Source organism: Euleptes europaea, chromosome 8 (genome assembly GCF_029931775.1).
Source record: "Euleptes europaea isolate rEulEur1 chromosome 8, rEulEur1.hap1, whole genome shotgun sequence".
In the NCBI taxonomy this organism is placed as follows: Eukaryota; Metazoa; Chordata; class Lepidosauria; order Squamata; family Sphaerodactylidae; genus Euleptes; species Euleptes europaea.
The window spans coordinates 52,646,646-52,659,197 of record NC_079319.1 but is presented as its reverse complement, the minus strand read 5'-3'; the positions used below and the strand labels follow the sequence as shown (position 1 = coordinate 52,659,197).

General features: G+C 44.0%; 1 protein-coding gene across 1 annotated transcript in view; it reads left to right on the top strand.

Annotated features, from left to right (window-relative positions):
- GREB1L (GREB1 like retinoic acid receptor coactivator) overlaps positions 1-12,552 on the top strand; it is a 110,030-nt gene that overhangs the window by 85,026 nt on the left and 12,452 nt on the right. The window contains exons 25-27 of the mRNA XM_056854721.1: positions 1,098-1,237; positions 3,203-3,364; positions 4,658-4,862. Of these exons, the coding sequence (XP_056710699.1) occupies positions 1,098-1,237; positions 3,203-3,364; positions 4,658-4,862 (507 nt within the window). The remainder of the gene's footprint in view (positions 1-1,097; positions 1,238-3,202; positions 3,365-4,657; positions 4,863-12,552) is intronic.

Here is a 12,552-nt window from a genome sequence, read left to right as displayed (position 1 = left end):
TAAGTGCCATCAAGTCGCTTCCGACTAATGGTGACCCTATGACTCAGTGTCCTCCAAAACATCCTATCGTTAACAGCCTTGCTCAGTCTTGCAAACTGAAGGCTGTGGCTTCCTTTATAGAGGCAATCCATCTCATGTTGGGTCTTCTTCTTTTCCTGCTGCCTTCAAATTTTCCTAACATTATTGTCTTTTCCAATGACTTCTTCTTCTCATAATGTGACCTAAATACGATCACCTCAGTTCAGTCATTTTAGCTTCTAGGGACAGTTCAGGCTTGATTTGTTCTAGAACCCACTTATTTGTTTTTTTGGCGGTCCATGGTATCTGTAACACTCTCTTCCATCACCACATTTCAAAGGAATCTACTTTCTTCCTGTCAGCGTTCTTCACTGCCCAACTTTCACACCCAGACATAGTAATAGGGAATACTGTGTGTGTGTGTGTAAAGTGCCTTCAAGTCGCAGCCGACTTATGGCGACCCCTTTTTTGGGGTTTTCATGGCAAGAGGCTAACAGAGGTGGTTTGCCAGTGCCTTCCTCTGCACAGCAACCCTGGTATTCCTTGGTGGTCTCCCATCCAAATACTAACCAGGGCTGACCCTGCTTAGCTTCTGAGATCCGACGAGATCAGGCTGTAGCATACATTAATTTGAGCTTGGTTGCCAGTGACATATCCTTACCCTGAAGAATCTTTTCTAGCTCCTTCATGGCTACCCTTCCCAGTTTCAATCTCCTTTTGATTTCTTGGTGGCAGTCTCCCTTTTGGTTGATGATGGAGTCAAGGAATAGAAAATCTTGAATAATTTCAATTTTCTCATTGTCCACCATAGTTGAGTAATTTTCCAGTAGTCATTACTTTTGTGTTCTTGATGTTCAGCTGTAGTCCTGCTTTGGAACTTTAACTTTCAATAGTAGTTGTTTCAAGTTTTCGCTATTTCCTGCCAGTAATGTAGTATCATCAGTATATCTCAAATTGTTTTCAGTCCATTTTAGTCTAAATCGAATCCATCTTTCCTTATGGTATGTTCTGCATACTTTAAAATAAAAAGTAAAATTTCACATCCGTTAGCTGCTTTCCTTCTTTAACTTTGTCTGTAGAGCCAAACAAAGAAACCAAAACTGATGAATCCAGGAAAAGGAATACTGTGTCTATGATGTTGACTAAGTATGCAGCTTACAATACATTTCATCACTGTGAACAATGCCATCAGTACATGGATATAAATCCTTCAGTCCAGGTACATCCTTCAAAAACAATTACAATTTACAGAGGTTTTTTTCAGGGCATTTTTTTTCATTTCAGAGTTAAGTTCATTTAATAGCCATTCCTTTCACCTGTGATCTTCAGACTGTGTTGTTCTGTGATGAAGACTAGGGTCACTTATGCATGGGAGTTTTACCTGAGGTTCTTTGCTCGCTGGAACCACAATTTCTTCTCACAAAGCAATGCACCAGCAGTCTCCAAGCTCAATACAAGAAGCTTGTAAGTCCCAGCTCCTTGAAATGCCACTTTGTAAATGGCTGTAGTGCTTAGAAGTCCCCCCTCCCCTAAACCCAAGTGCAGGGTCAAAAAGCATTTTAAAAAACAAAAACAAAACAGAGCTCCCTAAAAGTAAATGGGGGTGGGGGAGAAATCCAAGTGTTGTTTCTAAATGCCTCTCTTCTGCTTAGAAAGAACTCCCAGGAAGCAGGAAGCATTTGAATCCCTGCCTTTTGACACATTTTGTAATTGGCTGTAGTTCTTTCTGTGAGAGAAACATCCCTCCCCCAAGCTTCCTTGTCCTGCACTTTGCCTTATGCATGGGGATTTCAAGTGAGCTGAACTCAAGGGAGATGGAAGGATTTGTGAGGGCTGGCAGCGAGGTCATCTCTAATGGACGGAAAACTCATGCATAACTCCAAGGAACAACCAAGACAGACCGGGATGAAAGTGAGTGAAAGTACCCATGCATAAACAACCTAGGGATAAGGGATATGTCCATGCCTTCACCAAACTTCAGCTTCCGGGACTGGAGAAACAATGATTGTTAAACTGGCTTAGAGTTTATACTGTTCATTTGACTTCAAAGGACAATGGGTATACTTCATTATGTTCCAGTGTTCATGAATCTCTGAACCTTTACAGACATATTATTCTGTTCAAACATTAATTTGCAAGGATACCCACTCGGGGCCAAACGACACGAGAAAGCAAAAAACAGTGATCATATTCCAGACATATAATTTAGCTACAAAATGCAGTCATGGCTGACTCAGACCTCATTATGGGGAAAACAAAAGCACAGTACTTGGTCCTGCCTTTTTTTCCTATTAGAGCTTAAAGCAGTATGGGCGGGGATTTCTGATTGGAGGAGTAATGCAGGGAGGGGAAGAGTTAGCTACTTCTTCCCCAATATGATGGCCCCAATCTACATCTCTGTGTCTCATGGCTGCTTTCCTCAGCTAAATAATATGTTATGGAATCCAGTCATGGATCCCCAATGGAATTTGTAGTTTGGCCTTCTGAAACATTCCTTTCCCTTGGCCACTTTATTCAGCCCCAAGGCACTATGATGGATAAAGTTTTATTCCTCCTTGCAGATGTGGAGTCAGAGGTTTCATACAAGTTTGCCCTTTTTGCTCTAGCTGCAAAGAAAATCCCAGCCACACTAGTGTCAGCATAGGCCACTTAAAGACCTAATCTTTATTAGCCACCTGACAGATATTTATTGGAGTCTCTCATTCTCTAATGAATTGAGTTTTAAAACTGTCTTAAAAACTGTAATGTTTAGAGTGCTTTAATCTAGTTTTATAGTATTTTACTATTTACTGTCAATCCTTTGGCCTCATACAATAAAACTGAACCTGAACCCTTGGCAGTTTTCAGAATCACCAGATATTTTCCCCAATACATAGAGTTTAGCATTCTGAAAAGGCTATTGGCCATAGCTACATATTTGATATGCTACTGTATTTCTAGCAATGTAAAGAGAATTGCCCTTGTTATAAACTGTGGGCCTGGTATAAGAAGCAGGAAAAGTAAATTAATTGAAGAGCTTTCAGAGAACAGATGTATGGAAACTGGACCAATGTGGGTATGCCTCTAAACTGCTGATTACTCTTTGCAGTAGTTAATCCAGTGGTGTTGTTGACACATTTAACCATCAGAAACCAAACTATGCCTCCTTAGTGGGTTACAGTTTCTTTCTCTCCCTTGCATACAGATGTCCGACTCCACGCTACATGCATTTACATTCTCGTCCTCAATGTTAGGAGAAGAGATTCAGCTTCATTTTATAATCCCTAAATCCAAAGAGAGCTATTTTGTCTTCAGCAAGCAGGGCAAGCATCTGGAAAGCATGCGTCTTCCTCTTGTATCTGATAAGGTGGGTTAAATCTGTTCGGCCTGCATAAAACAGATACTGGCTGCTTTCACACCAGGGTGATTTTCCATGGTAGTCTGGTTGCAATTTTGATGCAATTCTGTGTGAAATTGCCCCTGCAGTGGAGATTCCTTTTAATTAAGGGGTTGGTTTTTTGATGCTATTTTAGCCTGTGGTTCGTCTGTGGGTTTTTTTTATGATATATGTTTTTATGCTGGGTTGGGACTTTTTCAATTCTAGATTTTAAATAATTTCTAATGTCTTGTTTTTATTATTTTTATTTTTTAATCTCCTCGAGCAGGTTCCTGGAGGTGGCATAAAAAATGTTATAAATGTACAAATAAGACAGCCCAGGGCAATCTATTTTCTCTCCATTTTTAGCAGTGGTTACACTTACACACCTGATATGCACCTGACAGGCCTCCCTCACTTGACCCTTAAGATTTTCTGCCCACCCTATTTTATTTTATTTTTTATTTTGAGGAGCATGAGTAATGAATCACTGCATAGAAGTAACATGATAACTGTAAAAAAAACAACACCCTACACGTATTTACAGACACTTCTAACTATTCCCTCCCTCCTCCCTAAAAGGTTCGCTGAGCTGTAGATGATTCTCTTCTGTTTTTAAAAAGCAAGCATGAGTAGCATGGATAGGAATAATGCAAAACTTTATCAACATTAAAAAAACTCATATTTGCAGAGCTTTCCCTCTGTGTAAAAGGCAGAGTAATCGACTAGCACGTCACTAAAGTCCTGCAACCGAGCTGTTTCCCCCTCAGACATAAGAAACTGCTCGCACCAGGTAGCATCCTGCCCAGGAAATAGCATTTTTTACAAGTTTAAAGTAAAGCATATTTGTGTGTGGGGGTGGAAAGAACATGCTATTAATGGTGTGTACACAATCAGAGGACAGTGTCATATGGAAACATTTTAAAAACTACCAATCAGATGGCTGAAACATGGGAAGACTCTGTTGCATAATATTTCATTATATATTTAACTTGAGGAGGGGTGCTAAGATGGTTAACACCTGTAATGAGTAAGAAATCCCGAGTATTCATTTAGCCTTTTGGATAGCAGTCATATATTTTTCCTCTAAAAGTCAGTTGGAGTCATTGATTTTTATGGGAAAGAGAGAGGCAAGTTCAAACACCTGTGAAATACAAAAAGAGGGCATTGCCTCCCCTTGGCAGGATACTTGTCTTACTGGTGTACATGTGCCCCTTTAGGAGAGATGGGTGTATTCCATAACTAACCAAGCGAGTAATCTCCTTTTTCTTGTTCTTCCAACAGAATGTGAATGCAGTAAAAAGTCCTATTTTCACTCCTTCAAGTGGACGCCATGAACATGGCCTCTTGAATCTGTACCATGCTATGGAAGGTGTCAGCCATCTTCATCTCCTAGTGGTGAAGGAATATGAAATGCCACTTTATCGCAAGTATTGGCCCAACCACATCATGCTGGTTTTGCCAGGCGTGTTCAACAATGCTGGCGTTGGTAAGTGAGGCAAAATAAGAAGCCAAAGTGCAGACTTTTCTCTCATTTCTGCTGGGGAGGGAAGAGAGTAAGATGGACAGAGAAACTGGTCAAGATCTCTCGACTTTTTTTTTTTTGTGTGTGGTGGCTCCAATTCTTTTATTATTATTATTTCTTTTTATACAAGTTTCAAATATATATTTCTTTTTCTACATACATTGTTTGTATGACGTACTTTTCTCATTCCCTTCCATCCTACCCATCCCCCTCCCTAACCCCATTCCTTCTCCTTATAATTTTTAGTCTCTTAACCCCAGCCACGGGCACAAAGTCTGAATCTTCCACCGAATGTCTTTTCTTCCTTCCAGTGATATCCATTCTAAATAGGTCTTCCACTTACTCGTGATTTCCCTGTTCTTATCTTCCCATGAAGTCTTCTGACGCATCATCTCGACGATATCCGACTGTATAAATTCAAACAGATACCGTATATACTCGCGTATAAGCCGAGTTTTTCAGCCCAAAAAAAGAGCTGAAAAAGCCGAACTCGGCTTATACGCGGGTCAATACGGTAGAGGGGGGAGGGAGGAGGGAGGGGGGAACTTACCTCCGCCATCTTTTCCTGGCTGGGAGCAGCCTCCAGAGGCCCCCTGTGGCCGCGTGGAGGCCGCCCAGCCGCCCCCTCTGCCTTCTCCCGGCTGGGAGTGGCCTCTAGAGGCCCTCTGCGGCCGCGGGGAGGCCGCCCAGCCGCCCCCGACGCCTTTTCCAGGCCGGGAGCGGCCTTTAGAGGCCCTCTGCGGCCGCGGGGAGGCCGCCCAGCCGCCCCCGCCGCCTTCTCCCGGCCGGGAGAGGCCTTTAGAGGTCCTCTGCGGCCGCGGGAAGGCCGCCCAGCCGCCCACGCCACCTTCTCCCGGACGGGAGCGGCCTTTAGAGGCCCCCTGCAGCCGCGGGGAGGCCGCCCAGTCGCCCCCGCTGCCTTCTCCCTGCCGGGAGCGGCCTTTAGAGGCCCTCTGCGGCCGCGGGGAGGCCGCCCAGCCGCCCCCGCCGCCTTTTCCAGGCCGGGAGCGGCCTTTAGAGGCCCCCTGCGGCCGCAGGGAGGCCGTCCAGCCGCCCCTGCCGCCTTTTCCAGGCCGGGAGCGGCCTTTAGAGGCCCTCTGCGGCCGCGGGGAGGCCGCCCAGCCGCCCCGCCGCCTTCTCCCGGCCGGGAGCGGCCTCCAGAGGCCCCCTGCGGCTGCAGGGAGGCCGCTGCCAGGAGCCCAGAAGGTACCGGTAAGCCTGCGCGCGGGGGGGGGGGTGGTTTATAAGCCGACCCTCGACTTATACGCGGGTGCCTAATTTTTCCCCATTTTGGGGGAGAAATTAGGCACCTTGGCTTATATGCGGGTCGGCTTATACATGGGTATATACGATAGTTGTGCCAGATTTCTATAGTCCATTTACTTTTATCCTTCCAACCCAGAGCTATTACTGCTTTGCTTGCTAATAACATAGGCTTGAATGTGGCCTGGTCCCTCTTGTTTACCCCCGAGTTCCCTGTTGTACTCATTAACATTAGCTTAAAATCTACGGTTAAGGATACTTTACATATTCTTATTATTTTTAGTATTTGTGTCCAAAAGTCTCTAACCTCTGGGCATTCCCACCACATGTGGGAGAACCATCCCTTAGATTGTCTACAGTGCCAGCACATGGGGCTTAGACCTGGAAACATATTCGCTAATTGCGCTGGTGTTTTGTACCATTTTGTGAAAAATTTGTGTTCCAATTCATTAAATTTAATCACTTTAATTTCCTCTAATCCTTTCATAATTTTATCTGCTGTGTTTTCTGATATCTGACCTTCCTTACTCCAAGTTTTTTGTAAATATGTTATTGTCTTGTCTTTATTTGATATCATTTTCCTGTAGATTTTTCCTGCTAATCCTTGTTTTGATTTTTGCATTTCTTTATATATTGCTTCCATTGGTTCCTCTGACCATATTTCCCCTTTTTCCTTAATCATTTTAACCCTTCTATAAAGGCCTGTTGTTTTTAACCAATGTTGCTTGCCTATCTCTTCTACTATCTCCTGTAGAGGTTTTAGGGTTCCTCCTCTGTACATATCACCCAGTCTATAGTATCCTTTTGACCTTAGGGTTTCCCACCATTTACATTCCCTCATTTCGGTGTGCATAGACTCTAGCAGTGCCCATCTTGAGGTCCTTCCTAACCATAAAGGTTGCCATTTATTCCATACCTCTAGTGCTGTGCGTCTGGGCCCTATGGTTAATTTTAAATCTTTACTTATGGCCTTTGAGAAAATGCCAAATCTTCCTATGTCACTGTTAATCTTATTTTCAAATCTAACCCATTTTGTCACTTTCTTCTCCTATCTCTAATAATGACTTTAATTGAAAAGCGGCGTAATAGCTATTCAAATCTGGGACACCCCAACCCAATTCTGATCTAAGGCTATATACCAACCTTTTTTGAATTCTACATTTTTTGCTATCGAATATCCACCCTCTTATCATTCTATTCCAGTGTTCTATTTTTTTTGTACTAATTCCTAGTGGTATCGTCTGAAATAAATATGTTAACTTAGGCACCCAAAACATTTTAGTACTTCTGATTCTAGAGGAGATTCCTAAAGTTTTATTTCTCCATCTTTTCATATCCTTCTCTATCTTTCTCCATACGTCATTATAATTGACCTCTGATATTCTATTAATATTCTTTTGTAATACTATACCTAAGTATTTAAACTTTTTAGCTCCCAATCCTATATTTGTATTTTTTTTTCGTCCCTGTTCACATTGACATATATAATTTCTGATTTAGCCATACTGACTCTTAACCCTGAACACCTTTCAAAGTCTTCTAATATAATCTTTATTTCTTTTATTCATTCTTTAGGGTTTGTCATAATAACCATAATGTCATCAGCAAATAAATTAATTTTCATTTCTTCTTCCTTAATCTTATAGCCTTCTATCCTTGCGCTATTTCTTATCCTTTCTGCTAGTTGTTCTATCGCTATGATAAATAAGAGCGGCGAAAGCGGACAGCCTTGGCAAACTCCTCTCTGAATCTGAAAAACTTGCGAGTGATCATTGTTAACCTTCACCACTGCTGTTCCATCCCTATATATCTCCTGAATTGCATTTAAATAATTACTTCCTATTCCGTATTTGCGCATAACCTGCCACAGGTATTCTTGGGAAAGAGTGTCAAAGGCTTTGAATACATCCAGTTTCAGGAGGCCCAATTTTTGTTTTTGGCCATGTTGCAGGACGTTAATTATATTTCTAATAGGGTGTGCTATATTCCTGTCTTTTACAAATCCATACTGGTCCTCTTTTATTATATTTGGGATAACCCTCTTTAATCTATTTGCTAATATTTTTGCGAATATCTTATAGTCTTGGTTGAGAAGGCTTATAGGTCTATATCAGAGGTGGGGAACCTTTTTTCTGCCAAGGGCCATTTTCTGGCGTATAAGACTACTTTTTAACCCAGGAAAATCTTCTCAAAAGTCGGGGGTCGTCTTATACGCCGGGGGTCGTCTTATACGCCGGATGCTGAATTCCGAGCCGGACTGGAGAATCTGCCTGGGGAGCCGCCTCCGCTCTGTCCATGTCCGGCAGAGGAGGGAGGGGAGGCGAGCCAGGCGAGGGCGCTCACTGCCCAGCTTGGAGTCGGAGCCAGGTGCGCCGGGGTGCACGGAGGGAAGTGCTCGGCTGTGCTCCAGCGGCAGCGCAAGGCAGGCATGCGGCTCGCTGGCCGGCTGGCCGGGGCTGGGGTGGCCACTCTCTTCTCCCGGCACAGGGTGTTTTGGCTGCCGCCTAGCACACCCAACATGCCCCCTTTCCTCCCCAGCCTCCGCTTCAGCTTCTGTCTTTATGGGCTTCCCTCCCCTCCAAACCCTCCTTTAGCCCCGCCCTCCATGGGCCGTAGGCTCAGTCCTCCCCTCGCCTTTAGCCTCGCCCTTCTCGAGGGCCCTTACTCTCGCCCCCGTCCCCCTCTTCTTCCCCGCTCCCTTCTCCCCTCGCCGACTCCCCCTGAGAGCCACGTCCCACCGCTCCGTGTCGGCACACACTCTTCCATGCCGGGAGGTCGGCCCCCAGCCTCCTCCTGTTCGCCCCCCTCCCGGAGCGCTGCCAGCTCGTCCAGCCGCCCTCGCCCCCTCTTTCTCCCGCCCCGGTAAGTGGTGTTGTTTCCCCGGGGGTTGAGCCGCCCCAGGAGGACCAGGGGTGGCCGCGGGGTTGGGGCACAGTCCCGAGGGCCGGCCCCAAGCCGCGGACTCGGGACAATCCCAAACTCTATATTTTAACTGTAAAAATGGGGGGTCGTCTTATACGCCCAGTCGTCTTGTACGCGGGAAAATACGGTAGATATTTATAATATCATTTGCGGGCCATACAGAATTATCAACTTAAAATTAGCCTGCTATATTCTTGGGCAGTCCTAGCAGCTCCATAGCTAATGACTCTTCTTCAAGGCAGAAAAAAGGTTCCTTTTCTTGGCAAAATAAACTCACATCCACCTTGAATAAAGGGTATTGCTGTCTGCGGGAGGGGGCAGATCACCAGTCTTAGATCTTTCTGAGCTAGAGATCTGCCAGGACCCACGAAGGGCCAGACCAAATGCTTTTGCGGGCCTTATACGGCCCCCGGGCCTGACGTTCCCCACCCCTGGTCTATATGATCCTACCTCTTCGGGGTCTTTCTGTGGTTTTAAAATCACTATTATTTCTTTGGTTCTTGTAGGTTATCCGGGCTGTGTAACCGTGGTCTTGGAATTTTCTTTCCTGACGTTTCGCCAGCAACTGTGGCAGGCATCTTCAGAGTAGTAACACTGAAGGACAGTGTCTCTCCAGAGTGTTACTACTCTGAAGATGCCTGCCACAGTTGCTGGCGAAACGTCAGGAAAGAAAATTCCAAGACCACGGTTACACAGCCCGGATAACCTACAAGAACCAATGAACTCTGACCGTGAAAGCCTTCGACACTATTATTTCTGTTTGTCTCCACGAGTCTGGAGCTTTCTTGCCCTTCAAGACTTCATTAAACACCGCCTGAAGTTCTGGAGCTAGGATTTCTGCCATTTCCTTGTAGAATTCGCCTGTAAACCCATCTAGACCTGGTGATTTGCCTTTTTTTAGTTCTTTAATTACGTCTCTTATCTCTTGCAATGTGATATCCTCTTCCAATTTAACTTTCTCGGTCTCCTTCAATATTAAGTTAATGTCTTCTTCAAAACCTACTGTGTCTCTTTTCTTATATAAATTTTTGTAAAAGGACTCAAACGCCTCCGTAATTACTTTAGGGTTTTGTGATGTTTGGTTATTAACTTTTATACTTTTGACCCTTTGTTTTTCCTTTCTATTTTTCAGATAATTAGCCAGTCTTTTTGCTGAGTTTATGCTATTTCTTTGGAATTCATTCCTCACCATAACATCCCTTTTCCATATTGTTGCCAAATCTAAAGCCACTATCTGTTTTTTAAGTTCCGTAATTTGTCTCAGTACATTAGGGTTATATTTGTTTGTTTGTTTACTCTGTAACCTTTCCAATTCCTGGATTTTAAGTTGTCTTTTTGAGTACCACTCTCTTTTTATAATTCTTTTTTTATGCAATATCCCCTTATCACCGCCTTTGCAGCATCCCATAAGATATTAGTAGTGACTGACCCTCTGTTTTCCTCAAAATACAGCTTTATCTGCTCTTTCATATATTGTCTATCTTCTTCCTTTATTAGATTGTTGTACCTCCAGTGACTTTTTTTTTGTTCTTGGTTTATCGCTATTTCAATACTTATTGGGGCATGGTCAGATATCAAAATTGGGTGAGTTATAATTCCTTTTATGTTCATATTGCTGCTCTTCCCTAGGATTATATAATCTATGCTTGATGCTGTTTTATGTCTACTAGATATGTGAGTGGGTTTGGGATATAAGCCCATATATTCATGTGCCTCTTTCAGACCCCATTTTCCCAAATTTATTGTTTTATCTTTTGTAATATCGATATTAAGATCTCCTGCTATAATGATTTCCCCTTCTGAAAATTGTTTTTTTTTTTTTTAAAGATTCTACATAAAAACTTCTTTTGTCCTTTGTTCGGGGCGTAAATATTTACTATTGTATACCGCTTACCTTCCAATTTAAATTTAACTAATAAGTATCTACCGTCTCTATCTACTATTTTTCCCACTTCCTCCACTTTATATTTCTTGTGAATCAAGACTGCGACCCCTTTTGCCTTAGAATCACTTCTAGCTTCTGCTAATGTCACCCAGGCCATATCCTTTAAAGGTGGCTTCTTATCATTTTTTTTCTTATGTGTTTCTTGGAGGCACATTACATCGGTCTTTTGGTCTCTTGCGAGTTTAGATATCCTATATCTCTTAAGATCCGAATTTAAACCATTGACATTCAGTGTAAGTAATCTTATTAACCTATCCATATTCCTTATTACTGTGAGTCTTAAGGTACCGTGGCTGAGGATATTTTATATAGTTTGCTAACCCACCCCTTCCCTTTCCCTTCCCACCCTGTGGAAAAGAAGTCAACTGGGGATAAAAAGGCATCCCCTCTCTCCACTTCTTGGAGTGCATGCATCCCCTTCCTCTCCTGAGCTCTCTTACATATTATACATTAGCTCAATTAACATTTGTATACTTCCCTTTTAGGTAGTTTCACTGTGTGGGTCTGTCCTAGGACGTTTTTCAGCTCTTCCTGACCCTCCTTCCTCAGGGTCCTGTTCAGATTCTGCTGCTTCTTCCATTTCTTGCTCTCCCATATCTTTTGTATTTATTCCCAACTGTTTTAGTAGTTCTGTCGCTTCTGAGGTATTTCATGCCATAAGACTCTTTCCATCTTGGAAAATAATTATTGAGGATGGGTAACCCCATGTAAATTTTACATTATTTGCATGCAATTTTTGGGCATCGGGATGCATTAAATTCTTTTTCTTGAGAGTTTCTTGGCAAAAGTCTTGTCTCACCCACACTCTTTTTCCTCTGAAGCTCAGGTCCTTCCTCTTTTTCAGTTCTTTATATACTTGTTGTTGAAGCTTTTCTCTTGTAAATTTGATTACCGTATATACCCATGTATAAGCCGACCCGCGTATAAGCTGAGGTGCCTAATTTCTCCCCAAAAATGGGGGGAAATTAGGCACCCGCGTATAAGCCGAGGGTCGGCTTATAACCCTTCCCCCCCCAGCAGGCTTACCTTCCCGCAACCGCAGGAGGCTTCCCCAGGCCCGTCCTGGGCGGAGGGAGCCAGGCGCTCCCGGCGGCGGCATGGCCTTCCCGCGGCCACAGGAGGCCCTCACAGGGCGCTCCTGGCTGGGGGAAGCTGCGCGGGCCCGGCAGCAGTGGCGGCCATGGCGGCGGCAGTAAGTTGCCCCCTCCCCCTCCCCCCTCCCCTACCATATTGACCTGCGTATAAGCCGAGGCCGGCTTTTTCAGCCCTTTTTTTGGGCTGAAAAACTCGGCTTATACGTTGAGTATGTACGGTATAACATCACAGGGGGCTCCACCCCTCCCTCTCCCTTGCAAGCGGTGTGCTCGTTCTATCTCGTCTGGTTGAAGCTTGACTCCATTATCTGCAAGCCATTCCTTAAGAGTCCCTTCTAAATTCTTGGCAGAAACCTCTTCAGAAATCCCTGCCAAAATTAAATTAGCCCTTCTGTTGCGGTCAGAGAGTTCAGTAATTTGCCGGTTTAAA